This window comes from Calonectris borealis, chromosome Z (genome assembly GCF_964195595.1).
Source record: "Calonectris borealis chromosome Z, bCalBor7.hap1.2, whole genome shotgun sequence".
Lineage (NCBI taxonomy): Eukaryota > Metazoa > Chordata > Aves > Procellariiformes > Procellariidae > Calonectris > Calonectris borealis.
Genome location: NC_134352.1, coordinates 59906111 through 59932287, shown reverse-complemented (window position 1 = coordinate 59932287; position 26177 = coordinate 59906111). Strand labels below are relative to the sequence as shown.

At 39.5% G+C, this 26177-nt stretch overlaps 2 protein-coding genes across 13 annotated transcripts in view; one reads left to right on the top strand and one right to left on the bottom strand.

Annotated features, from left to right (window-relative positions):
• POLK (DNA polymerase kappa) overlaps window positions 1-7559 on the bottom strand; it is a 38160-nt gene extending 30601 nt beyond the window's left edge. For 2 of the 9 annotated variants that reach the window (XM_075136754.1, XM_075136759.1), the window contains exon 1: window positions 7435-7559. The gene's annotated coding sequence lies outside the window, so the exon portion shown is untranslated. The other 7 variants (XM_075136753.1, XM_075136760.1, XM_075136758.1 and 4 more) reach the window with 7 other exon arrangements.
• Window positions 7560-7716: 157 nt separating this feature from the next.
• Window positions 7717-26177, top strand: part of CERT1 (ceramide transporter 1) — a 76378-nt gene continuing 57917 nt past the window's right edge. For 2 of the 4 annotated variants that reach the window (XM_075137107.1, XM_075137106.1), the window contains exons 1-2: window positions 7723-8158; window positions 11782-11916. In XM_075137107.1, the coding sequence (XP_074993208.1) occupies window positions 8063-8158; window positions 11782-11916 (231 nt within the window). In that variant the 5' untranslated portion in view covers window positions 7723-8062. Of the gene's footprint in view, window positions 8159-11781; window positions 11917-26177 lie in introns of all 4 variants that reach the window. The other 2 variants (XM_075137105.1, XM_075137104.1) reach the window with 2 other exon arrangements.

Here is a 26177-nt window from a genome sequence, read left to right as displayed (position 1 = left end):
TGTAGGAATCAAGACATATACTACAGATGTAAAAAACCATCTTTTACATCCCAATTGCCCTGAGTAAGTCTCCACAGTGTGTAAAAAAATACCAATGTTGCAAATAGCGACACAATTATTAAAGACTCCTTTCTATGTGATTTTTTAATTATTATTTTTAGGATGGCTAAAACAAGGATCTAAATTAAATAGTTTCTTTCATTTCTGTAAAACTCATAAAAGCCTCCAATAACATCTCATCAAAATCTGACACCTCATTTATTGAGGTATGAGCCCAAAATAAACTTCCTATTTTCCCTCGATTAAAATGTTTTAGAGATTCCTTTATTTGAACTCTTCTATTCTTACTTTAGCAAGAACAAAACAAAATTATAACAGCTAACTTCACATACAAATGTAGAGAATGGATGAAGGGATAGTTTCAGGAATCCTGTCATTACATAGGCTGCATTAGAAGAAAATCAGTATTACCCTTAATTTCAGTAACAAGGTCAAGATGTTAATAGGAGTTCTGTAAAAGTATTGAAAGCACAATAATTAAAAAAGTTAGCACTTACTTCAGCTAGTTTTGATCACAAAGGAACAATTCTCAGGTTTTTGGCTAAAATCAAGTGTGCTTTAGTACGGATCACTATGTTCAGTATGTTCAAAAGATAAATGCCTCTGAAGTTAGTACTATACCAAAAACATCAAAAAGAAGAAAAAGAGAGAAACAACTTCCTTTCAAATATCAATATATATATATATGAGATCCTGGTCTTTTATTTTTCTTATGAAAACTTTACAAATGATTCATTATCAAATATTACTAAAGTTCGGAGCACTCAATGCAAGTGCGGGATGGAAAAATTTCTTCCATAAAGTAATTATTAAAATAATCACATCCATGTAGAAGATGGTTGTGAATAATATGAAACTCCTAGAACATTTTTTAAGTATTCATAAGATCCTCAGAAGTCAAAATATGAAATATCCAGCTTTAACAGGTCTGCAGTAAAAGGGTAATTTAGTAGCTTATGATGCTAAAAGAAGCAATTTCAGTTATTTCAAAAAATACACTTGTCATAAAACTTTGTGGGGCCACCACTTCACTATAATACACACTTAAGCCAATCAAAAGCCTCATAAGCCAAGACAAGCAACGTGAACAAAAATAAGCAAGCTGGATAAGTGTGTTTCCCTAGTGAGAATGGTGAGAATGCTATAGAAAGTCACTAATAACCATTCTTTGCAGTCACTTTCTTTTGTATTGAGATGGAATTAAGCTTAGTGCTGTAAACAGCTTCCTCTACCAAAAACCATAAACTAATGAACAGTTACTGTTCTAGATCTCAGACAGAACAACTCATATTCACCTATTAGCAAAAATTTTCAGTTTATATAAATGTAAAATATAAAATATACTCCCAAGAAGTCATGTAGGAAGTTATATACATACTGAATCAAAGGATAAAAAATCAAGTCCTTTTAAAAAAAAAAAAAAAGAAACAAAACACCAAAACCAACAAACAAAAAAAACAATCTAATGAAAATTGTTTTGACAAGAGATGTGGAAAGCTGTTAAACTCCACTGTAAGTGAATGGGGATACTCTGGGCAGAAATGAAAATCACTTGTACCGAAGACTATACTTCACAAGTAAGCATTAAATACTTTCTCTATCTACTTCATTACTTTTTGCCAAGCATTGAAGAATACTTGAAGAATAAAGAACTGAAGAGTGAATGCAGAACAAACAAGCGGAGCAGACTACTGATTCAAGAGTAACTCTCAAACCCAACCTTTCAAATGTCTCCCTTGCACTGGAAATTATTACAACTGGAAACCATATCACAGGTCACCTCGAAAGAAAGCCTCTGGGTACTACTGAAACAATACTATAAGTAATAAATAAAAGAGACCATACGAGACCTTCCCAATAAGACCACAACTCATCTAAATCAACATTTTTAATGGACACCACTTTGTTTTTACCCCAATTGCTAATTAAGATTGAACTGGTGGCCACATAGCTACACTTCTTAGTCCACTCACTGCACAGAAGTATCTTCATCTAGGCTGTGCATGCAACTGTTCAAGTCACCATCGTTAAAGAACTAAAACCCAGCCAGCCCACCTTGGTACAGAAATTCATGTACCAATAGTCAGGCCATTTGAACAATGGGTTTCCCACAAATGCATTGGTTTTTTTCTTGAATTTCTAAGACAAGAACAAACATACCTTCAAACTAGGAAACTTCAACCCCACTAGAATATTTTTAACATTTCTGATACTTAAAAGGTTACATTACAAATTCCAGTGGTGCATTTGATTTCATACTACTTGATTTATCCATTACTTGCATAAGGATTTTATCCCAAAACAGTAACATTACATTACATACTTTCTGACAAGAAGTACACCTGTCTTTTCTGGGTATTCATTTGGCAAGGAAACATTCTGGCTGACAGGATCAGATTTAACAAACTCCTTAACTCTCATTTCCTTGTAGAAACATGTTCCTCCAATAACAATTTAAGTATCAGCTGCTCTGAAGTCTCTCCTTCTCAGCAGGACAAACCACCAACAAAGACATGTGCAAGCAAGCATATCAGACTGTCCTTCTGAACTATCTGCTCATTTCTTTTCAGCCACAGGGGGTTTGATATTTACTAGAGCCCTGGTTTCCGAAGCCCTGAGAAGAGAACTCCTGTCAGTTTTAATCCTGTAGTGATTTACAAGAAAAGAACTGGCAGAAGGAACTGTACAACAGTATTATTAGCATTTAATATACACCGTGTATATACACTGTGTATTTAATATACACAGTAGGTTCCGTACTAGTGCATTCAAAACTGCTACTGTTTCACTATTCTCTCTCTCAATATGTAATAAAATCTAGTTCCCCAGAAAACAGAATCTTCTAAGAAAGATGTAAGTATTTTCACAAGTGTAATAAGCTAAGGTACATGATAAATTAATACTGAAGACAAAACCAGGCCAGGATTCATGGAAGTGAAAATTCCAATGCCCAAGCTGACACAGCTGAATGGGACTATTTTTCAAGTAGTAGCTGACTCAGCATTTTACAGAAACATAGGTCCCATACAAGCACCTAGAATTAGCCTTCAAAAAACAAAGCCCTAGAATTATGTCTTTTCTGAACTCACTGACTTTAAGATACAACCAGTGACAGACAACTCAATCCTTTTAAAAAGTAAATAATTCACACTGCAAAGTAAACAGATAGTAGAGATTGCTTCTGACAATGCCCAAAATTAAATGTCAAAATATGTATTTTATGCCATTCATCAAACTGTTTGAATAATTCTTCGCATATGTGAAGTGCAACGCAAGTGAACAAGTAGAATACTCATCCCCTACTAAATTTCTGCAGGCAAGATGCAGTACAATTCTGTTGTAAATCCTGCTTTCAGCTTCTCTGTCTAAAAAAACTCATGTCTTTAAAATTTCAAAGTTTATTCAAAGGGCAAAGAACTGTGGTATCTTCTCCTGTCTTTACTCAGCATTTTACAAGACCTTTTGTCCTGGTTCCGGCTGGGACAGAGTTAACTTTCTTCCCTTCCTAAGAAAGCTAAGCTTTCTTAGCTTGGGGGGTGTGCTGTGTTTTGGGTTCGGTGTGAAAGGAGCGTTGATGGCCCATTGATGCTTTGGCTGTTGCTGGGTGATGCTTGCACCGGGAGGGGGGAGCACAGCCGGGGTGGTGGACCCAGCTGGCCAATGGGGTATTCTATACCATGTGACATCATGCTCAGTATAAAAACCAGGTGTGTGTAGGGGCTCGCCCCCCATTCGTGACATGCGGTCGGTGAGCAGTTGCATTGTGCATCACCTGCTTTGTATATTCTGTTATTGTTGTTGTTCTCATCGTTATTATTATTACTGTTCTACTTCATTTTATTTCAATTATTAAACTGTTTTTATCTCAACCCGGGAGCTTTCCTACTTGTGCTCTCCCGATTCTCTCCCCCATCCCACCGGAGGGGGGGGGGATGAGCGAGCAGCTGCGTGGGGTTTATTTGCTAGCTGGGGTTAAACCACAACACCTTTTAAACTGAAAGATTTATCTCAAGTTTCTAACCAAGTTTTCCCAGTACTTCTCGATTACTGAAAACAAATGTTTTAGCAGTTTAATCCATAAAGAAAATAATGAAGGAACTGAACTATTATTAACAACATTCATCAGTAAAAACTACACCAGAAGTGTGTAGTTATCTGTAACCTCATTTCTATAGAAATGTGCTTATTGCCAATATATTCATAAATAGCAGTAATCTTCTGGGTTTTGGGTTTTTTTTTTTACTTAGAAGAAAAACCCTAACACAGTGATTCACAGAGATTACAATTGTTTTAGAAAAAATTGTCTCAATCATTTATATTTCAGAGCCTATACTATTAGGCAATATGCTGTGGCATAAACAAAGTTCCTTCAATGAACCTCTTAAGAAAAATAGTGTTAAATTTAAGAGCAAACATAACCATGAGCACGAACATACTAGAAAATGTTTATACACTACTGGTGAATGTGTTTTAATAACATACAATGAACATGCTAAAAGAGAAGGTACAATAATGGAAATAAGAGATATAAAAATGGAGAAGGAAAAAACCCAGATATTTATAAAGTTACCCACTTTATGATGTTTATGACTGACATCTTTAGAAGTAAAACTCAAAAAAACCATTTTTGTATTACAAGTACTATATCAGCAATACCGAACAACAGTATCTGTTCCACTGTTCTAACAAAGATGATGACTATTTCCAGTTAAAACAATAATTTGTAAACTTCTCACAATCTCTAAGACACTAGAAGGGGTACAGATTGAGTACTGGGGCTTGCAATGGAAGAACAAACACAGCAATGAAGTGCAAAATAAAAGTCCAGTGGAAAAGTAATAGGAGGTAGAGAGGAGTGGTCTACATCAGCATATCAGTTTGATCATCTCCATTTCCCACACCTTGGTTTGCATCCCAAATTGGTCTTGGAGCAGGCAAACCAGATTCCTTTCAAACTAACTAAACTGGAAGACTGTGCTTGCAGAGCACACCTGATGCATTACAATTGCTAATGCAGGTGCCCTCCATGGGACCAGGCTAGTGCTAGTCCAAAGAAACACCTCTTAAAGCATATATAAGATGAACTTAAGGTTCTCAGCACCAAACCTTTCCTTTACAAATCTATTCCCACTGCACCACATTCTTGCTAATGCAGATATGGCCTGATCTCATTACGAGTAATAGACAGCAAGTTATATAAGAAAAAGATGGTAAGAACATTAGAAATAAGAGTTAATTTACATAAGATATTCACAATTCCAATACACCTTTTGGAAGAACATAATCTGGTGACATTGTGGAAAAAATAAGACATATTAGGAGGAAATGGCAGATGTAAAAAAATCTATCAGTTAGCACAGACAAAGCATTATATGAGTTGTTGAAAAGGCAAACCTTTTACCACCCAGTATTTATTCATTTAAAGTTTGGTTATAAAATATTAGTTAGAATTAATAATTAAACAAATATTGTCTCTAACAGAGATGAGTATGTTTGTTAAACAACCTGAAAGAATATCTACCCATGGCATTTCAGTCAATCTATATTCGAGAAAGGAGAGCGAAAGGGGAGCGAAAGGGGAGCGAAAGGGGAGCGAAAGGGGAGCGAAAGGGGAGCGAAAGGGGAGCGAAAGGGGAGCGAAAGGGGAGCGAAAGGGGAGCGAAAGAAAAAAAGAGCTACTTCTGGAACTAGGTGAATAGTCCTAGACCGAAAGCATGACAGCACATGGCTATGTAGTACACATCACTGCCACTACCAAAAGGATTTGCTCAGACATGTATCTTCACCTTCTGCTCTCGATCAGGATAAAGAAGTTCATTCAGAGTTTAATGGAGAAAACACGACTGGCTTGACAGGTGATACCACTTAACTTCATCAACATACTGCAGAGAAGAACTATAAATTATTCTCATACATATCAATATATACAGAACTCAGCCACTCTGCTTGCTTAACAGATGCAATACATTGCAACAAACACTAAGAAAAAATGTCTTGCTTAGTTTCTTTCCAAACAGCTGGTGAATCAAAGAACATAGCCTCTCAACAACGTTTTATATATTATAAAATTGTCTAAAATACCACCCTAGACTCATATAAAAATTTTTCTGTGCATTCCAGTGATTACACAAATATTAAGACCTGTGTGACTACTCTTTATTCCTAATTTTTTAGGACAATGATGCTGCTTTACTGATCAGTCTCAGTGCTGTATTCATTGTAAACATCTTTATACTAGAGACTTTGAGTTGGTAGTAATACTATTTGACTTTTAGTTGCTACGTGTATAGAGAATGCACATAAATATCAGTGTCAATGCCAAGAGCTCTTTCAAAAAAATAATAAAACCCTCAACGGAAAATTTCAAGCAGCATAACATGGAAAAATTACACAACGATTTGTCACAAGGAGGAAGCCAGAGAAAATACAATGTACAGCATTGCTCTTTCGATATAACCAGAAGCGTATGTTCCAAAACTGAAGTTTCCTTAACCAAGACTACTTAACATACTTTTTTTTTTCAAGAAGTCACCGGAAAGGAGATGAGCCATCACAAATCTTAAGTCCTTCCCAAGCTACTACATCGGTGCATAAATTGTGAAGTGATACATTCAACTCCCTTTTTTTTTCCTTTCTGCAAGTACTTCTCCACCCACAAATACCGGCAAGTACACATATCTCAGACGTAAGTCTGAAGAAAAAAATTATCCTTTCGTTTCCTAAACTGCGAAAATATTAGGCAAATAAAAGACAGGACACCGCTACCTCGCACCTGAGGCAGTCTGCTGACCGCCACTTTCCACTCAACTCATCACACGCCTTTGGGCACAGCCGGTGAAGCAGAACGAAAAGGAGCAGCCGGGAAGGCGCGGGCTGTCGAGCCCAGCCGCGGCCGCACAGCACGGCTACTTGGCACGCCCCGCCGAACCGCGATCGCCGCCGCCCGCAGGGCGAGAGCCTCGGTGGCCTCTTCAACCCGCGGCCCCAGGGAGCCGCGCAGGTGCCCGCCAGCCCCGCACGGGCGGCAGAGACCCACTACCTGCGGCGGGACGGACGCCCTCTTCTCACGACTCAGCCGGAATCGGCAGCACCTTCCGCCCCTTCCTGCGACTTCCGCGGCCACCATTTTTGTAAGGGAAAGGTCTGGCGCTCACCTCCTCCGTCCTGCCGGTTTGAGGCAGGGAAGACAAGGCCGCACCTCTCACACTAGAAAGCAAGGAGGGCCGGAGAGACGCCTCACCTCACTAAAGAAAGAGCCCTCCCTCACCCCACAAAAATTAAAGCAAACATGCCCCAAGCAGCACCACTGCCCTCGCCCGGCGGCGGCGGGAGCGGCGTTCCCCACCTCATCGAGGGCACGGAGGCGAAACCCACCGGTAGAACCACAGAAACGACGAAACCAAGATGGCGGCCACCTGCCGACGGGAGGGAGACGGCCGCCGCGGCGGACTGCACCTCCCAGCACGCCGTGCCGCACCAGCGAGCACCAGAAACTACCTTTCCCGAGAGGCAACGGCGGGGGGAAGGAAGGGGGGGGCTTACCGCTGCGCAGGGCAAGACTACAACTCCCGTCAGGCGCCGCGCGGCCCGGCCGCCGGGGCTGGGAGGGAGGGCGTGGGGCGGAGCCGGTAAATAGTGGCACAGAGCGCCCGTCTCGCGTAAGATGGCGGCGGCGGCGGCAGGGGCAGCAGAGCTCTGAGCGGAGTGCGCGGCAGGCGGACGCGCGCTCGCCCCTCCTCCCTTCGCCACCTCTATGTTGTGGCTCTTGCCGCGGGCGGGGGCTGCGGAGCTACGGTGAGGGGGAAGCCCGAGCCTGCGTGCCTCGGCGCCGGCCGGTCGCTGGCAGGGGCGGGCGGTGCTGGTGGCACCCGCGGGCACGGAGCGGTGCCGGTCAGGTAGAGGCTGCCGCTCCCGTCCCTTCGGCAGGAGGAGGCTGAGGCTGCTGTGGGCCGGGGCCGCTTCGGCTCTTCTCTGCTCGGCGGTGGCTGCGGCTCGGGTCTCCATGTCGGACAACCAGAGCTGGAATTCCTCCGGCTCCGAGGAGGACCCCGAGACCGAGCTCGGGCTGCCTGTTGAGCTCTGCGGGGTGCTCAGCAAGGTAAGCCGCCTCTCTCCCTCCCCGCAGCCCACGCCCCGCGGCCTCTTGCTTTCCCTCTCCGCGCTCCGGTCCTCCCCCCACCCCGCTTCGTGGCTGGCCGAGGGCTGTCAGCCCCGTCCGCCTGTCTCCTGCCTGCTCTGGAGGATCAGGCCGAGGCGCCCGGCGCCGGTGGAGGGGCCTGGTGGGGGGGTCCGGGAGGCTCCGAGGGAGGCGCTGGCACGGCCGGGGCAGCCGCCACCTGACGGCGGGGAGCCTGCCAGGCAGCCGCTGTGGCGCCCGGCGCCAACGGCCTGTGCCCCCTCCCTCAGCCGCGGGCATCGGTACATCGCCGCCGCCGGGCCCCCTGTCTCTGCGTAGCTGCCGCCCCCCCCTCCCCACCCCGGGCGGGGGAGAGCCGCGGGCGCGGCGTCAGCCCGGCCGGGAGGCTGGGGGAGGTGTCGTTGCCGCCGGCCCGGGGGTCCCCGCCGCCCGCTGGCAGCCCGCCGTGAGGTTCTGGAGAGCCGGGCCTGGCAGGAGGCGGCCCGGTGCGCCGCGGGAGGGCGTCTCCCCCGCGCCTCAGGTTCCTGGCCCAGGCACCCCGCTTGCTTCCCCGGGAGCTCCCAGAGGCAGGCGCAGCCCGTGCCCAGGAGCGGGCACCAGCACAGGAGCGACGCAGCCTTTGGTCCAAGTATCAAAACAAGGCAATAAAATACTCCTGCAGCAAGAGATACGGGAGGTGGGGAGGAGTGGAAGGAAAATGGCCTTAAAGCTTGTTTCCTCTTTTAAAAATAAACACAATTTTTTGCTTTTTTATCACTGAAAATAAGATGACTTGCAAGTATGCATTGGGTGATACTGGGAAATTTTATTTTTAGGAGTACTTTAAAGGTGAATATTGAATTACTAAGTTTGAACGCAGGTTTTTTTATTACAGAAGGCACCTTCAGAATAATGTTGAAATATCTTTGGAATTAAAGCACTATATTTTGAATTTTTTTTCCTGCCCTACACGATAAGGCTGGACACAAGCCAGCATAGAAGGCACAGGTCACAGGATACAGAGATCATAAACCAGCCCTGGATGCTGAGAAAACAGCCATCATGGGGCTAGCACTCTGCTTTTTGTGAGGGACTTGGTGAACTCCTTCCAGCCTGGAAATGTTTCTAGCTCCAGAGATGAGAGGAACGGTTAGGAGAAAAGAAGGGTCTTGGCTTTCATTTGTAAGATCTTGTCATCTAATTTGGATGGGAGAGGGAGAGGCTGAGACGGATATGAGATGTTACAGCAGTTAAAATGTGAGATTTTAGTTTAGTGTAGTTTTATTGAGTTTTTTCCATTGCAAAGTTTTCCTTTGATTAGGTGCTTCCATCATCAGTAATTTTAATATTTGTGGGATGTAGTTGATTTTTATGTTGGCAAATTAAATACTTTATTAAGTCCAGGTGCTGTTTCTTACTGGTGTAGCAGGTGAAGCCGTGGTTTCTGACATTCTGTAGCTTAGGTATGCAATCTTTTTATTTTTCTGGATGATTATGCTGAGTGTAACTGACGCTGCCTTTCCTGTGAGAACACGGGTTATAGTCAAGTATGGTGAAACCTGTTGCAGTGAATATGCTTGAGGCATAAGTTTACCTTTTGTTAGTTGATGCATCGGTAATACTTGAGACAAACTCATTAAAATGAAATGGTAGCATACCAAACTTTCTACTAAGGAAAGATCTATTTTTTATAACTTATTGTGTATAATTAAATCTAAAGTGATAAAAGTAGGCTGCAGTTTCTGTGTGCTTAGTAGTGTTTCTGTTGTTCTGCCCTTTGGTAAAGAGAGAAGCTTTGAAGGAAATGGAGTAATTTGGTAAGAGCAGCTTATTAGAAGTACATCCTGCTGGTCTCTTTCAATGTTTCAGAACTCTAGGCTTTTTTCCATTGTATTTCCTGCTAACAATTTTAAGGTGGATACGAAGAAAGGACTTAAATGTGGAAGAGTCTTTCTTGAAGCCCAAGAATCTAGATGCTTGAAAAAACAGTGGTCCTTTCTTTGCCAAAACCTTGTGCCTACCCAGTATACTTTAAGGAGTGTCTTAGTTCATGGCATGTTTTGATTGCAACAGCAAGCATTGATTGCAATAGCAGCTGCAAGATTGAATGCTATATTTGCCTCACTTAACTCTGTCAAAGAAGGAAAGGTGCTTTCGTCCCTATCCCTTGCTCTTTTGCCCAAGGTAACTTTGCACTCTGCCTTTCACATCTGGGAGGAGTTGGGAACATGAGACAGGAAAAGAGGAAGGCAGGAAATAATATACCTCCATGACCGCTTGTGCTACCAGTTCACGTACTGAGCACAGCTGAGGGTTTCTTTAAGAAATACTGAATTTAGCAATTTGATGTGTTAAGAGATCGAAAAGGACTTTATCTTTGGAGAGCAAATCAAGGTCTTACCTATGCTTGAAAATTGTTAGGAATTTCTCAGCTATAGAAGTTTTCCCTAGACATCCTTTTGGTATTACTAGAGTTAACATATAGTTATGGGACATGTATTAACTAATATGTGTAACAGAATGTGGAAACGAGCCTGTTAGTTGACTTTCTTCCCTCCATTTATATATTACAAAATGATGAATAATGGTTAGACTTAAATGCTAGAAGGAACTTATTTCTGAGAGCTTTTTGTCCAAGAATGGTTGTCATGATCAAATAAATGCTTGCATGATAAAATTATTTTTGACGCTTTTGTTTCCATTTTTATCTAATTTATAATTTTTGCACTGCAATTCAAGACCAAGCACCAGCGTATAGTCAGAGTTCAGAACAGTCCTGATGCTCTATCAGTGTCGTATGATTCTACAAAGTGTAGTTGGGAAGATTTTGCAAATACAAGATAACCAGAACTTTTAGTCGCTTCTTACTAGACCTCTGTAGGATGAATCCAGGACTTGTTCCTGGAATATCAGTTTCATTCCATGTGTGAATACGGAGTCCCTAAAAAAATCTGAATAACAAAAGGATAATTGGATGTCTGCTGATAAGCAAGTATCTTCTTAATGATAATGTGGTTAGTAATTAAAACGTAAAGCAGTATCTATGGGCAATATTAAATTAATAAAAAACTGATTACTTAAGGCACTACAGTAGTTACATACTGTATTGTGGGATAATGGCATGTTTGTGTTTATATGAAGTGAACCAGGTACTTTAGTAAAATCATTTTTGTAGAAATGAACTTCTGTATAAAATGAATTATTTCATGTTCCACTTAGGTTTGACTTTTGGTCTAACTCCAGATTTTAAGTCAGGTGGCTAAACTCACCTTAGTGATTAATGTTTTATTTTTGCCCTCCTCCCCTTTCCTCAATTTGTGTCATCAGTATGTTTATTACCTTTATTTTAACTGGCTTTGGCAAAGCAGTTGCAATCAAGACATCTGTTATCTTACTGTTCATTTGAAACAACTGGTTTTTAGTGCCTTTAGGAGTTTTTAAAATTATTTCAGGAGCTCTGATCAAAATAAAGTTCTCAATTCGGAAGAACTTTTAAAAATAAGTTGCTTTTTTTCTCCTGGTGCTTGAAAGCCTGAGAAATATCAGCCATACTGTCTTTTATTGTTATTTTTCTATTAGCTGATCTTTGGAATTTTTTTTTACAGTGGACCAACTACATTCATGGGTGGCAGGATCGATGGGTAGTTCTGAAAAGCAACACACTCAGTTATTACAAGTCTGAAGATGAAACGGAGTATGGCTGCAGAGGTTCTATCTGTCTGAGCAAGGCTGTGATTACGGTAAGTGCTATTTCATTATTGCCATCTTTTCACGTTTTGGGGTGTTACGTATATTTGTAGGCTAATGTCTGGTGAAAGCAAACATGGGTATGGCAAATTCTATTAGGTCATCTATTACGAAAGTTAGTTCCATCTATCAGTGGAACACTTATTAGGGGTTCCTAATAAGAAAACAAGCTGTTCTCATTTGCGGCTGCAGTAAGCAGCTTTTCATCTTTTACGTTAGAGGTTTCTGTGGGTAGGGATACAGTTTGCCTCTGGAGGCTACAAAGTTTTTCCAAGGATTGACTTAAGACCGCGGACCAACTTCCCAAAGGAGGTACCGTCCGTTAGAGTCTTCACACTTTGCACTAGAGAGAGAGGGTAGTAGTTCTTTGATTGTACTTTCTGAATGTGACTCTGTAAAACATTTCCAAAAGAAAATGTTCTACTGCGTGCTTCCTCCTCTGGAAAAGTTAATGTGTTGCTGTTTTTGACTAACGCTAAAATATCCGCTATTACACTGGTGAGACTAAAGAGCCTACATAAAAGTGAAATCTCATAAAGATGAATTGGCCTTAGAAGATAAAGAAAAAAATGTGCTTTTTGTGGCTTTCAGAATTACGATATGTATTAATTATGACTAATGCTTGCCAAAAAGCATGCTGTAGCTTTTCTGTGTTAGTGTTAAATAGCCAGTCCAGATGCGTGATTTAGGGAAAAAAAAGCTGGACTTCTGTGTAGCACACAAGTTCCTAGAGTAGTAGTGTCAAATCTTACTATTTATGTTCTTATTCCACGGAATGTGTTTTTTTTTCAAACTGAATTAAGGACGGCAAATGAGAAGTTTTCTTTCTTACTAATATTCAGCTTACAAATAGAATTTTATTAAACACATCTTGGTTTGAAAAAAAAGTCTGGATTGATTACATCAACTGTATGCATTTTGGAAAAAATCTTGTGAAGAAAAAGCAGATTTTTTCATTTAGATGTCTAACGGGTATTGCGGTTATCTAAAAATTAAAACAGATCACCTCATTTATTTTAAAACTTTTTTAAACTGCATAAACTTTTAAAACTTGCTCAAGATTTGACTTACTGAGGAATATATGGTGCACAACAGTAATCTCTAGGAATTCTGACTTAAATGTACTTTTGGCAGTCTGTAGTACTATCAGCCTCTGATCAGGACTTCCAAAAAGGTCTCAAGTTAGCTAGCAAGAGGCTTAACATGCTAACCAGTCAGAGACAGAAAGGTGGTGGCAAGAAGGTAAGTCAAGGGATGTCTGGAAGTGTGCTGTAGAGCACATCTCAGCAGCCTGAATTCCAGTTGTGGTGACAGAGTGAGAGATTATAGTGATGCTGCTATTGCTACTGGAATGTTTTGGTACATTGCACTTTGTGAAGGGAAGTTGGTGGCTTTCTCTTCTGACTAGGGAGTGTGTAACACTGGAACTTCTTACAGATAACTTTTTTTCTCTTCTATCTGGCATTTGTTACATCTGGTAAGCTGGAGTTGAATTGTTGCATTTTTTTCAGTTCTTGAGCTTCTTGAGTACATTGAGAAAGAAACTACGGAGTTGGAGAAAAAATAAAAAGTGGGCACAGTTCGAAAAGTTAATCTGGTCTTTCAGTTGTTCTGTTTTCATTCAGGCTCATGCTTTGTGAGTGGTATTTGACAGTTTAATTGCTTGATTGTGGTTTGAGATGGCATCTCTGAAACCTAGTAAACTGTTAATTCTAGCTGCAGTTAAAGTGATTATTGTGTAAGTATTAGAGGTTCAGGAATACTATTGGATCATTTCATGTCTCTAGGATGTAGAAATTTACTTTTGAAACTGGCATGTGATTATTCTATCTGTTCTTTTCCAGAAGTTATTCTTGAAGCCAGAATTTTGGCATGAATGCTTCTGGCTTGATAGTTGTTTGGTAGCAAATAGAATTTTTTTTTTAAACCTATGTTTTCAATAGAAAATTAATTATCGTCAAAGATAAATGTTTAAAATACTCTTCCTGAGGTACGTAGTAAATCTTTACTTTCATGTACTTGTAATGTCTTACTAACTATAAGCTTACTAACATGTATTTAAATGCATAGGAGAACACCAATAGCTGATAACATAAATGTTGAGATGATAATGTGTGAAAACTACTTTTGCTGTCAGTGGAACTTACTCTTTACTGTATGTCTTGTGATTACTTTGGTAGAAAGCGGATGTCAAGTTTCTTACTGGCTTAATGTTTAGTAGCAATGATTTCATGTAGTGGGGATCCTAATCTTGAATATTTTTCAATAGTCTTTCACTAGACTGTAAGTTTCGTTTTCCTTGATCTTGGTGATCCAGAGTCAGGCATAGTAACTACCTATCTCCTAACCTGGTGTATTCAGTAAGTTTTCCTCAGTATAAAGCAGGACATGAGTGGTATGAGATGGTGTTGATGGCTGTAATGTTTCCTTGGAGGAAAGGGAGATCGGATTTTCATGAACTTTCTTTTAGGCACTCAGATTAGGTATGCATGTTTGGATTCAACAGGGAATGTAATGATTTTCTGTGTGTAATTAATGCTACTAGTAGTATAGAATGTTTTGTTGATGTATAAGCATAGATTTGGAAAGCTGCTGTCACTGAGTAGTCTTACTGTACTCCCAACAATGAAGATCAGCCTAATGATAAGTCATAGCATTAATTGAAACATGAATGTTGTATTCAGAAAGCCGCAGTTGCTTCTGCACTTGTTTTATCATTCCTATCACATTGGGCAGAGATTGATAGACAGATAATTCTACAGGGATATTTTATAAGACATTTATCTCTCCCCTCTGTGTTTAATGAGAGGAAGACTTGTTAAATTAGCATGTTAAAATAGCTTCTTCAGGTATTTCAAGTGTAGAATTATAATGTCATCCCTTCAAAACAGGTAAGTTTCTGTGACAATAGTCCTTAATTGAATGAAAAAGATGGGGTCTGGTTGGACTACTTGCTATATTAACCATTGGGGCGGAAAAGAGCTGATTTTTCTGGAATAGAGGACTAAAGGATGAATATTTATTGTATACTCACTGGATTACATCAAGTAATGAACAGTTAGGAACTGGCCATGTGAATTAAGCTATGGGGGAGGACAATGAAAATCAATACATGATGCTGAGTTGCTTTTAGCCAGGTAAAGAGAAACACCTCAAAGGTGTGTAATTGGTTTATAACAGGGTGGAGACTTGAACGCAAGTTAAAAGTGCTGCTATGTGGTCAAGGCATGAGAGGAAATCATGGGTATTATAAAAAGTTCATATATGCACAGATTTAAGTTTTATTATATTAATATAGCCTAGACATCCTAAAGTACTGCTGTAGTTGGTTGTCAAAACCAGATGGCGTTTATTAAAGATACCCTTCATTACCGTAAAGTTTTGTAGTTCTTTCATTCCTAAAGTCAAGCTTTCAATGGGGATTTCTGTGTACATGATTAAGAGTGGATATTCAGGGCAATCAGGTAGTGGTGGATCCATGGGGTTCAGCTTTGGAGTTGGAAGGTCTAGGGTCTGTCATTAAAAAAATAAACAGAAATGCTCTGTAGAGTTGGAAGTCCAACTTCCAGGCAAACTGGCCTTTCAGTTTGTACTTTCTTTGCCTTGATTACTGTGTCTGTTCTGATAGTGCCATCGCTGAGTTTGTACAGGGTGACTTGCGCTAACTCATGCAGTCACAGCGTGATATATCAAGAATAACATGGTATGCATAGAATAACTTAAGCTGGAAGGGAACTCTTGAGGTCATCTGCTGTGCCCCCGCCCACTTCGGGCAGTCTCATAGAAAGGCCAGCACTAATTTAATCCTGGTGGTAATTTATATTAATAGATATTCAAGCCTGTTTACAAATTCTTAACAATGAAGTTCTAGGGTTTTCCAGAAACGGTTTGGCTGGTCAGGATAGCTCTTCTGCATGGATCCTTGTGGAGGATCTTGAAAATGCTTAGAGAAATGTCATGCTTGATAAATTTTAAGAATGCTTAAACTCAACCATGTGTGAACTTTGTATTTTTTGTCGCTAGAGTTACTACCTATACAGGAACTGTTCCAAAAGCTTATGTTCCAACTTAACCTTCAACTTTTCTTCAGACAGGATTCATACTTGCCATGTTGTTTTAATCCAGTGGTTGCTCTTCTTTTCTGTATATATTACTGATGTACAAAAACTTCTTGATTTCTAATTTGGTAGTTTAAACAACATGCAATAACTATGATGCAATTATTTCCTTGGTTTTGGTTATACTGTGATGATGCATACTCATGTCAAAATCTTAATGAAAACATGCTATTGGTTATTAGTCTTTTTTTTTAGAACACTTCGTTGTTACTGTATTGTAAGGAGATGTTTATACAGTTCTGTGGAAATGCCTGGACCAGGATTGAGCAATAAATTCAGTTTGCATAATGGAGATATTTTCTATTTTTTTTTCCCCAGAAACAGTAGTTAGAAAGCACTGCTGCTTAATGAAGGCAGTAATGATGTTTTATATTAATATACAAGTTGAAAGCCATTCCCCTTCAGAATGGACTTCTGAAAGGGTGGATTTCTTGAGTATCTTGTGAATATCTGGAGCTTAGGACAGGCAAGAAGATAGAAAACTAAAGTCTGTCTGAGTGACAGCTTAGTGAATTGTCTTAGCTTTTTTTTTTTTCTAAATAACAATAAATTGCTATTGTGAAGAACTTAATAAATATTTGTGTTATAAATTAGGGCTAGTACAAATGTGTTAGTTCCAGTTTACAAAAAGAACAAGAGCACTAAACATGAAAGAGCTAAACTGGCAGTTTCCAATTTTAAGCTTCTCATTTCCTTACACATAGTCTGAAGAAAGAGTAAGATGGTTCTTTCCAGTAATCAGCTGCTAATAATAAAAAACGTACCCCACTTTTTAAAGGTACAGTTAATTGAACAGCCACCCTTCCTCACTCTAGCAGTATTTCTGGTTTATTTATAGCATGACACTGACCACCGTTAATAATTGGGCACTTGTGAGGGGAAGTACAGATGGACATTTTTAAAAATAGATTGACAAGTTGACAGAGGATGCTTCATGCATTTGTCAATTTAAACAGATACAGAAGCTTCCTATGAGAGCTTTTTTCACAGAAACTTTAAACTCTACAAATATTTAAGTTTTAGAATAAAGATGTGTATTTTTAATTGAAGGAAGTGTCTGTGCTAGGCAAATATTCTTAGTAGTATTGTTTAAAACACTTTTAGCATGAAGAATCATGTCTTGCAAAACAGACTTTCAAAATTTTACCTTGGCATTAACAGTATGTTGGTGTGTTTCTTTCAAATTTTATAAAATGTGAAATGTAACAGTATTTTGGAAGCAGTTGGAGTGGTAGTGTATAGAAGTGGACCCACTTGGAGGACTAATGTGGGTAAACTTTGGATTTGCTTTTTTCTAGCTACTACTCTGAACTTTTATCTTGCTAACAGACCTGCTCATGATAAAAGGAGAATGATGTAACTGCAGCTTTTATCCACTGATAAGTTTGATTCAATCTGTTGCTAGTTCAATTGAATGGGAACTGATAGCTTTTAGTTGGTGAAAGCTTTTTTAAAAAAAGCTAAGCTATAAATCTGTGCCCTAGGCAGAAATATCGTGGCAGTAAATTTGTAATAATTGCTAATTGCATGCGAAAATATTGTTTCCAGCTGTCTGAGGTTGGAAAACAATCTGTTTCAGTATGAAGTGATGAGCATTTAATTAAATAATTCATTTTCTGTAATTTGATAAAGTGCTTCCTCAGCCTTAATTGCTACTAAAAAGATGACCAGAGTAAACTAAGACAGAGAATACAAGCCCTAACTGGGGTTTGTTTATTTAGAGTTTTATTTAGGACACATGGCAATTAGTACTTTCAGGCTTTGGTGTGTGCCTTAAATAATCAAGTAGCTAAATCCAGTCTGGTGGAAAATCTTGGCTAAATGGGAGAGAAATCTGAATGGATATCCTAAACAGAGGCAGGTGTGGTCAGGAATGCTTACTCACATGCAAAAGGCCTGAGGGGATTGTATTCTGGAGAGGAAAATGCCAAAGAGCAACAGGTGAGTGAGGGAGAAAAAGGGAGTTGATGCCTAGGAGGTAATGACACTGGATTGGTGCTGGTGCAGCAGGCAGAAGTTGCCTGGAACATGGGATTCTCCTGGACAATTATTTTTAGCATTCACATCCTCTGTACAAATTTGTACATGTCTTTGAGTTATCGGAACCAGCAATGGATGGGTTGATGTTCAAAGTGAAAATGTCAGAACGTTGCCCTGTATTTATCAAAGTGCTATACAGTGCTAATATCCTTGGCAAACAAAATGCAATTATTTGGCAGGGTGGAGAAATAGAAGATTTCTTCCTTAGTAAGTATTGAGGAAATTAAGTAAGAAGTGGGAAAATATGCATCCAGATCAGCTCAGATGAGACTGTTCTTCATATTATGATGAAGAATTCCATAACGATTAAGATGTGAAAAAAAAATCAGTAATGTGTATTAACCAAATATTTTAGGATTACTTAATATCACTGAAGAATTCAGTTTTAGTACTTGAACATAATCATGTGTTACCACACACTTGAAATTAGGGCTGTAATCCAACAATATTTCTGTCAACTTTTTATTATCAATTAGAATACCATTCCCCCACTTGACTTTTTTATTAAGAGAATTAATTAAGTTTTAACAGTGGTCATGATTTGACATTCAATTCAGGATCATAATTCCCAGCTGTGGTTTATATCGGAGCATTTTCACACTGTGGAGCATTTCTCACAGATGCTATACCAAGCCTTAAATAATTCCAATGTTTGCATTTGGTGTTAAAGCTGTGATTTTATACCTCATTTTTCTGTGGTATTTGCAATCCTTATTCTTGTTCAATCTGAATTTCTATGCATCTTCATAAAATTGATTTTATAGTTGATTTATTGTTCATGGATACAGTTGGCTCATATATCATCCCCCCTCTGGGGTTGAAGCGTTGCTCAACAGTCCTGCTAGGCAACCTGCTGTTGATTATCTGATCTGTCTTGTGATAGCTATTAATGACATTTTTAACATCTCTATTGAGGATTTGTACAATACTTTCTGATACGCATTCCTAGAATGCTAAATAAAAAGGTCAGAATACTGTTTTTTGTCTACTAATATGCAGCTGCACCTGGCCATCTCCTGTTTTGCTGCCTCCTAAAGTTGCTAACTTACCAGCCTTGCGCTTCTGTTCATGCCCTCAGAATAGTTCTTCACAGATGACTGCCTGAATGTTGTTTCTGCTTCTCCCAGTTCATCTTTTTGCCTCCTCCTTTGGGCATACAGTTCAGTTGCTGTGTTTGCCATATTCCTCATGAATTCTAATCAATGTGAATTAGGTCAAATATTCTGGCTGACTTCAGCTGCTTCTTAGTCTGTTTGGTGTGTCTTTCCACTCAGTTGAAGTCCACCATTCCTCAGTTAAGAGGACCAGTTGGGACAGAACTGGTTACCCCATGCCTCCAGGCGCTTAACCCAGATTGTATTGTGACTAGTGTCTAATATATTTTTAAAGATTTTTAAGTTGCTTTCTCTTAAGAAGAAAAGTTGCTCTTTTTCTTAACCTCTCTTTTTAAGATCTTTCACAACTAAATATGTGTGCACATGTAGATATATATGTACACAAATATAATCATATATATCAAGGAATTGGAGATAGGTGTGATGCAAGAGTTTAGACTGACAAATTAGGTCAATTTTAAACTTTAGAATGAAAGCTTTTAGGCAGCCATTCATTAGCAACATGCCTTGTGCTTATAATTAGTTCTTACACATTGTTAATTATCACTATACATTAGTTCTTACACACTAACCATTATCATTATGTATTCAAAGCAGTCAGTCTTATATCTGACTTATATCCTAAATTAGCTGTAAGTATGCAGTACTATATATAGTACCATATAGCTAGCCTGATGGCTTTGTTCTTGATGGTCCTAGTTGCTGAGGTCAAGGTGACCTGACTGAAGAGCTCTTCAATAAGGGGTGGGGGGAGGTGGATGACAGGACAGGGACAGAATTGAAGTAGGCATCTTCCAACCCACCCCCCGTCAATTTAGGATCTTTTATAACCATCTTTTATAAAATGATTGGGGCTCCTGGACTGCAGGTGGTGTAATGCTGGAGAGGTGTTACTTTCCCAGGCTGCACCAAATGCCTTGCCCTGTTGCTCAGCTGTTTGGTTTTTTTCCCTTGTGTAGCTGCTGCTACTTAGAGCAAAAACAGCCTTCCCAGCTCTGGAGGTTGCACTTTTTCACTGACCAGTAATTGACCATTACAGAGTTGTTTATGTTTCTGGGGCCTCTGCTTTTAGTCTGTCCATATTTTCAAGGCCTTTGTTATCTCATGTAACAAGAGACACCTGGTACCAAAGTCTAGTTCACAGAGCCAGTGTTCATAACAAGATGATAATGAGCCTTACAGATCAGGACTGGGACCTTGCATAGTTAGCATAAGGCCTGTTGCTAGTAATGTTAATACTGCATTTATAGAAATGCTTATACAGTTGTACTGTATTAAGTTGTTTATGTTTGGATTCAAACCAAGCTAATCTTAAGTTTTAGTGTGCTGCTTTCAAGGTACAGCAGGCCTCTGCTTTAGCTGCAGCTCCACTGCTTTTGTAGGATGGGAACTCTCTGTACCCATACAGTGAGTGTAAGTCCAGGGTGCTCGACTCTCTCTGCTGCAAAGCTTTTCTCTTAGAGCAGAGTATCTTCTCTGGGTGTTGCCTCATAGTTTTCTTGTGAAATCCATATTGTACTGTTGCTGCTGGTGTATGGTCAGCTTTTGGGTGTTCCATGGCACACTGCAGTACATAGTATGAGATACCACAAAGCTAATCAATACACAAATAGTGATTTTAGGGATGCAGCAGTGTATATGTGATTCCTGCTCCTATATTTGACTGTTCTATGAAAATAAACTTTTAAAAACGTGATACATGGGGTTTCTGCATTCTCTGAAGTTGATACGAAGTTGCCTTGCTTCCTGCCTGATTAATAACTCCAGCTTCTTGCTGTGTATGATGGGATTCTTAATGAGTTTAACTTGGCAATTTCAAATCAATTCTAAGCTGATGTTTTTCCGGTGGTATAATTCTGATCCTCCCCCCCGTGCCATGGCTGATGCATGATGTTGGTAGATAATGCAAATATTTTGCTCCTAATGGATACCTGAGAAGCATCATATGCATTTTTCTGCGGGGGACTCCGTTCTCCTGTTTGGTTCCCACCAAAGTGACAACATGCACACTTCCATTTCCGGTATCTTATATTCTGGAGTCATTAACTGATAATTAGCTCTAAAGGCAAGTTTTATGACTTCGATAAAAGTTTAGGTTTATTCAGGCTGTGTTCAAACAGGACAGGCCCATTAGTTATATCCTGATTTCTCACGGTGTGTATCTGAATCTGTTAATACTCTATCACTAATCCATGGAGCTCTTAAATAGGGTATCCACAGTCACTAGTAGATCACTTTAGGCAATGGCTGTGTGCACATGCTGTTCTACAACTATTTCAGTCTTGCCCTCATTTCTTCTAATAACACAGGGCCATTCCATGTCTTTGGCCAAAGTTTAGCTGATATTTCAAGTGCACGTTTGTTACTCTGGATCTTGCTATTACAAGTCATTGTTTTTTCAGTAGGCAGTTGGGAATAAGGTGTCAGAGGTGTGTTTACATATAAACCAATACAGTGTGACTTGATACTAAATAGTAATTCCACATTATTAACAAAGAAATAACTGGATAAAATATTAATTAAAAAATTGGGTACTGTAAGACTATAGGATAGTTGATTCCCCACAAAAAATCTAAAAATTATTTTTATATAATCACTCCTGTATCTGAATCTCTCTGTCGGATGGGCAGAAAACCAGATTGACCAGGTTTGCTCTTGAGAACTGTGGGTTTCAAATTTTAAATACGGTTTCACTGCTAAAGTAACACATACAATATATATGCATGTTCGAGACTTAAAAAGGCTATTCTCAGATGAGAGCACTTCTTTGCAATGGATTAAATCAACCTCATTTTAAAGTTTGCATAGCATGCTAACAAGTTAATATTAAATTCTACTTAGCGTGGTTCTGCTTCCATGGGTGCAGTGGGCCCTCTACTTTAGCTAGGTTTTGGAAAAATAAGGTAATTATTGTTTAAAAGAAAGAGTGTTGAAAGGCATTTTGAAAGGCAAATATTCTAACCTAAGATCTGAAGTGAAATATTTGGGTAGTAGCAAAGAATGTAAAAATATTTAATAGGCTTTTATATTTTTAAGCCTGTTTTATTGATAAGATTTTTCTACATGTGTAAATGTGCCACTATAGGAAAGTTTTTCTTTTTAATGTAGTAATGAGCAAACGATTGATTAGACGTCCTGTGTTTTGCCACCTAAAAGGATCATCACTGTTTCGGTAGGCATAAAGCTGTCTTGTTTGCAATGAGATTTTCCTATATCCTGTCAAAAAAAAAAAATATAGCCAGCTGATATAACTAAATGGTGGGTTCTTATTGCTTAAGAATAACAGCAAGAAAAGGCAAGACATCCTAGTCCCCTGTTTCTATTAGGTTTTGCCTAGATTTTGAAATTCAGAAAGGGAAACCAGAATTTTGTGTTGTAAATTTTGGCTGACCCTAATTCCCCAGGTTTGTGGATCTACTTGGATTTTGTTGGGGGCGGGGGAGTATGACAAATAAAGTGAATTAGAACTTGCAGTGTCTCTTGGGTTTTCAGTATATTTTTAATAAAATGTATTATAAACAACAAAGTATAACACTTTCTCTAAGTTGCTCCACACTGAGAGTTAGTTCTAGGATAGTTAATGATATTAAAAAAAACCCTTGCAAAATTAAAGTAATAACTTTATTTAGTAACTTTAATGTTTATACTTCCAAAGCCAAGTGTCTTCAAAAATAACTTATAGAGACTTTTATAATTGCACTGGGTGTACATGGCAAGGGTGGGGGTTACCGGGCGGCCTCTGTGAGGAGAGGCTGCGCTGCCCCGCACTGGACATGGCCGGTTCCAGTGGACGCACTGCAGGGCACAGCTGAGCCCCTCAACCACCGTGGTGAGACCTCGAGATAAACATAGTTAAAGGGCAAAAATGCTGTTCAGCAGTGTGTGAGAAAGCAAGGAATGAGGAAAAAGTGTGAGAAACAGCCCTGTAAGCACCGAGGTGGGAGCAGGAGGAGGGGGAGGAGGTGCTCCAGGAGCAGAGATCCCTCGCAGTCCTTGGAGGAGAGCACCACGCAGCAGGCATTTCCCTGCAGCCTGTGGAGAGGACCACACCAGACCAGATGTCCACACTGCAGCCTGTGGAGGACCCTACCACAGCAGCTGGATATGCCCCTGTGGAGAGCCCATGCTGGAGCAGGTTTATCCTGAAGGACTGCAGCCATGGAGAAGATCCACACTGGAGCAGGGGGAGAGTGTGAGGAAGGAGTGGCAGAGTTAAAGCATTATGAACTGACTACAGCCCTCATTCCCCATCCACCTGTGCCTTTAGGGTTTTGATTTGTCTTTTTTTCTCACCATCCAACTCTAATAGGCAATAAAATTAAATTAATTTTCACCAAGTCAAGTCTGGTTTTCCCATGATGGCAGTAGATAAGTGATCTCCCTGTCTTTATCTTGACCCATGAGCTTTTCATCTTATTTTCTCACCTTTTACAGCTGAGGAGGGGGAGTGAGAGAGCAGCTAGGTGGGGGTCTGGCAGCCAGCCAAGGTCAAGCTGCTGCGGTAATCTAGAGAGTCGTTATAGGAATAGCTTGTGAATAATGTACTTGTTTGAAAGACTAAGAAGGGGCAAGGATTGTTCCTAAGCAGAGGGAGGATTTTGCTGTGTGTACTCAAACTTTGGGAAAGGAAGAAATCTCTAAAGGAAAATACAGTGGTGATGCTCATTCAGAGGAAATAATGTCAAGGAAGGATATAAGGAGGAGTAAACCATTTGGAATAGCAGTGTTCAGGCTATATTCTGAAAAATGAGCAATGCCTCTAGAAAGAAATACGCTAACTTGACTAAATACTTCTCCTTAGTATTTAATAGGGCACAAAAGACCATGTTTTTAGATGTATCTTGTGTGGTAAAATTCTTACCAAGCATAGTATTCATTGATAAAATACATATTTTGGTTCAGCTGATTGAGAGGATTTTTCCATTGATATTTTTAATACTATTCACCATATAGAATACAACTTTAAAATCATTTCTGTGGTACTTCATTTCACTATCTTTTCTGGTCAATGGTTTTCATAAGTTAGCATGTTTTCAGCCATTTTAAATTTTGTAGGGAGGGGACATAATTCCTCTACAGTTTGGACCTGTCATGAATTAAATGCTTTAGAAAAATTATTTTAAGATGTGCACATTTTGAAACTTGGCTGAGGTTTTTCACTTGCCTTTTTTTTTTCTAGCTGAATAATCACAGCCTTTGCCAATTCCAAACTGGTTTTACATGGGAGCTGAAATGCAGTTTTCATGTGTACTTTTAAAATTAATTCCTTCAATCATACAGCACAAATCTTAAAGTAAACTTTTTATCTTTGGGTTTTTGTTAGCACATCAACATAAGTACATATCGAAAGTGTTCATATAACTTTTCTTTCCTTCAGATACGTTCTTATATTTGCTCCCACAGTCAAAATACACACTTTGGTGTTAGCCTCACTTCTCAATAACTGCAGTGTTTTTCTTATTTTGATACATGCTGCTTACTGAAAATGGTGGAGTGAAGAGGGTTTTTTTTAACTTGATCTTGTTACTTTACGTTGCTTTCACTGGCTTCCCCTTTTTCTGTTGCATCAGGTACACTTTTTAAGGTCCTCAGCATCGTATTTCTATAGCTCATCATATAAGATGTTACGCCTTCTCTCTGTTTAAAATGTGATAGTGTTTTTGTCCATTGCTTCCTAAATTATCAAATATGCATCTCTTCCTTTGTCCAGTTTGCTGCCCCCTGTTGTGAGGAGGTTCTCTTGCTGATGTGTGAACACAGTCCTCTTTTGAACTTCTGTCTGTTTCAAAAGTAATACCATAGATGCGATTTAGTGTATTCTGATAACTGCTTGGCCCCCTCTATTCTTTCTTGTCCTATATATACTGTCCTGGAATGATTTTCTGGATTTCCTGTTGGAAACTAGAGAGGATAGAGGGGGTTTTGGCATTTGAGTGAATACATCCTGGTCCAGAACCTATTGAATCACCTATAAGAACATATAGGCAGATCTGTAGATCTTGTCATGTGGTAACTGCTCTGAACTCCTTTTCTGTGGAGGAAGTGGTAGTTTGTTCAGGTACTGTGTAACTGGAGGATTTCAGGAAGTTGCAGAATGGTTCAGGAGGGACACTTTTTCCTGAGTTCCATGGTGGAAGAACTTAATCCACAAACCAGTTGTAGAATTATACCTTGCGTTGTAGGAAAGTGACACTGTTCTCGTGGGAGAAGATTGTATTCAGCTCTCTTGAGCTGGCAGACATTGGTTAGGATAGCCTGGCTTGCATCTCATTTTCCAGGGTATAACTTTTCATGTCCACTTTTATAAGAAATATTTAAGTTGCAATTGGTGGAGACTGCTATCTTTAAAAGATTTTTCAGGCTTGTGAATGTGAAGATGCTTGTAGATAGACATCAGAGTTGCAAAGTGGTATTCCGGTACTGTCCAATCAGATGAAGCAAAAGACAGAATGAACCGACTCATATTCTGAGTGGAGGAGAAGTGATCGTGGGGTGATTTGTCCCTGTACACATCCTACTTGGAAAAAAAAAAATCTATAAGCATGGGTTACAGCATTTGCATCAGTGAAATACATGCAAAACACTTTACATTTATATAGGAAGAATAATTGTATGTTAAGTCAGTTTTACTTATATAAGGCATTTTTAGGTTTTTCAAAGCTGAGAATTAGCATTTTTAATAGCTTTAGATATTGTGATATAAGGCATACAAGTTTAGACTTAAGAAAAACATTTTAAGTTTGATTACAAAAATTTTAATTAATTTTCTCAATTTTCAGTTAAGTACCTTTTGACTGACACCATCCTCAAGCTTACCTGGAAAAAAGAATGAGACGTTCTGTTAACTTGTTTTGAGCTGCACAAGAGAAGGGGGGCGAAACATCAGGTTTCATGTTTTAGCTTAAAGCTGCTACTAAAGTCTTTGCTAATGATTGAAAGCTAACTGATCATCAGAGGAGTTCAGATCATTCAAGCTTTTTC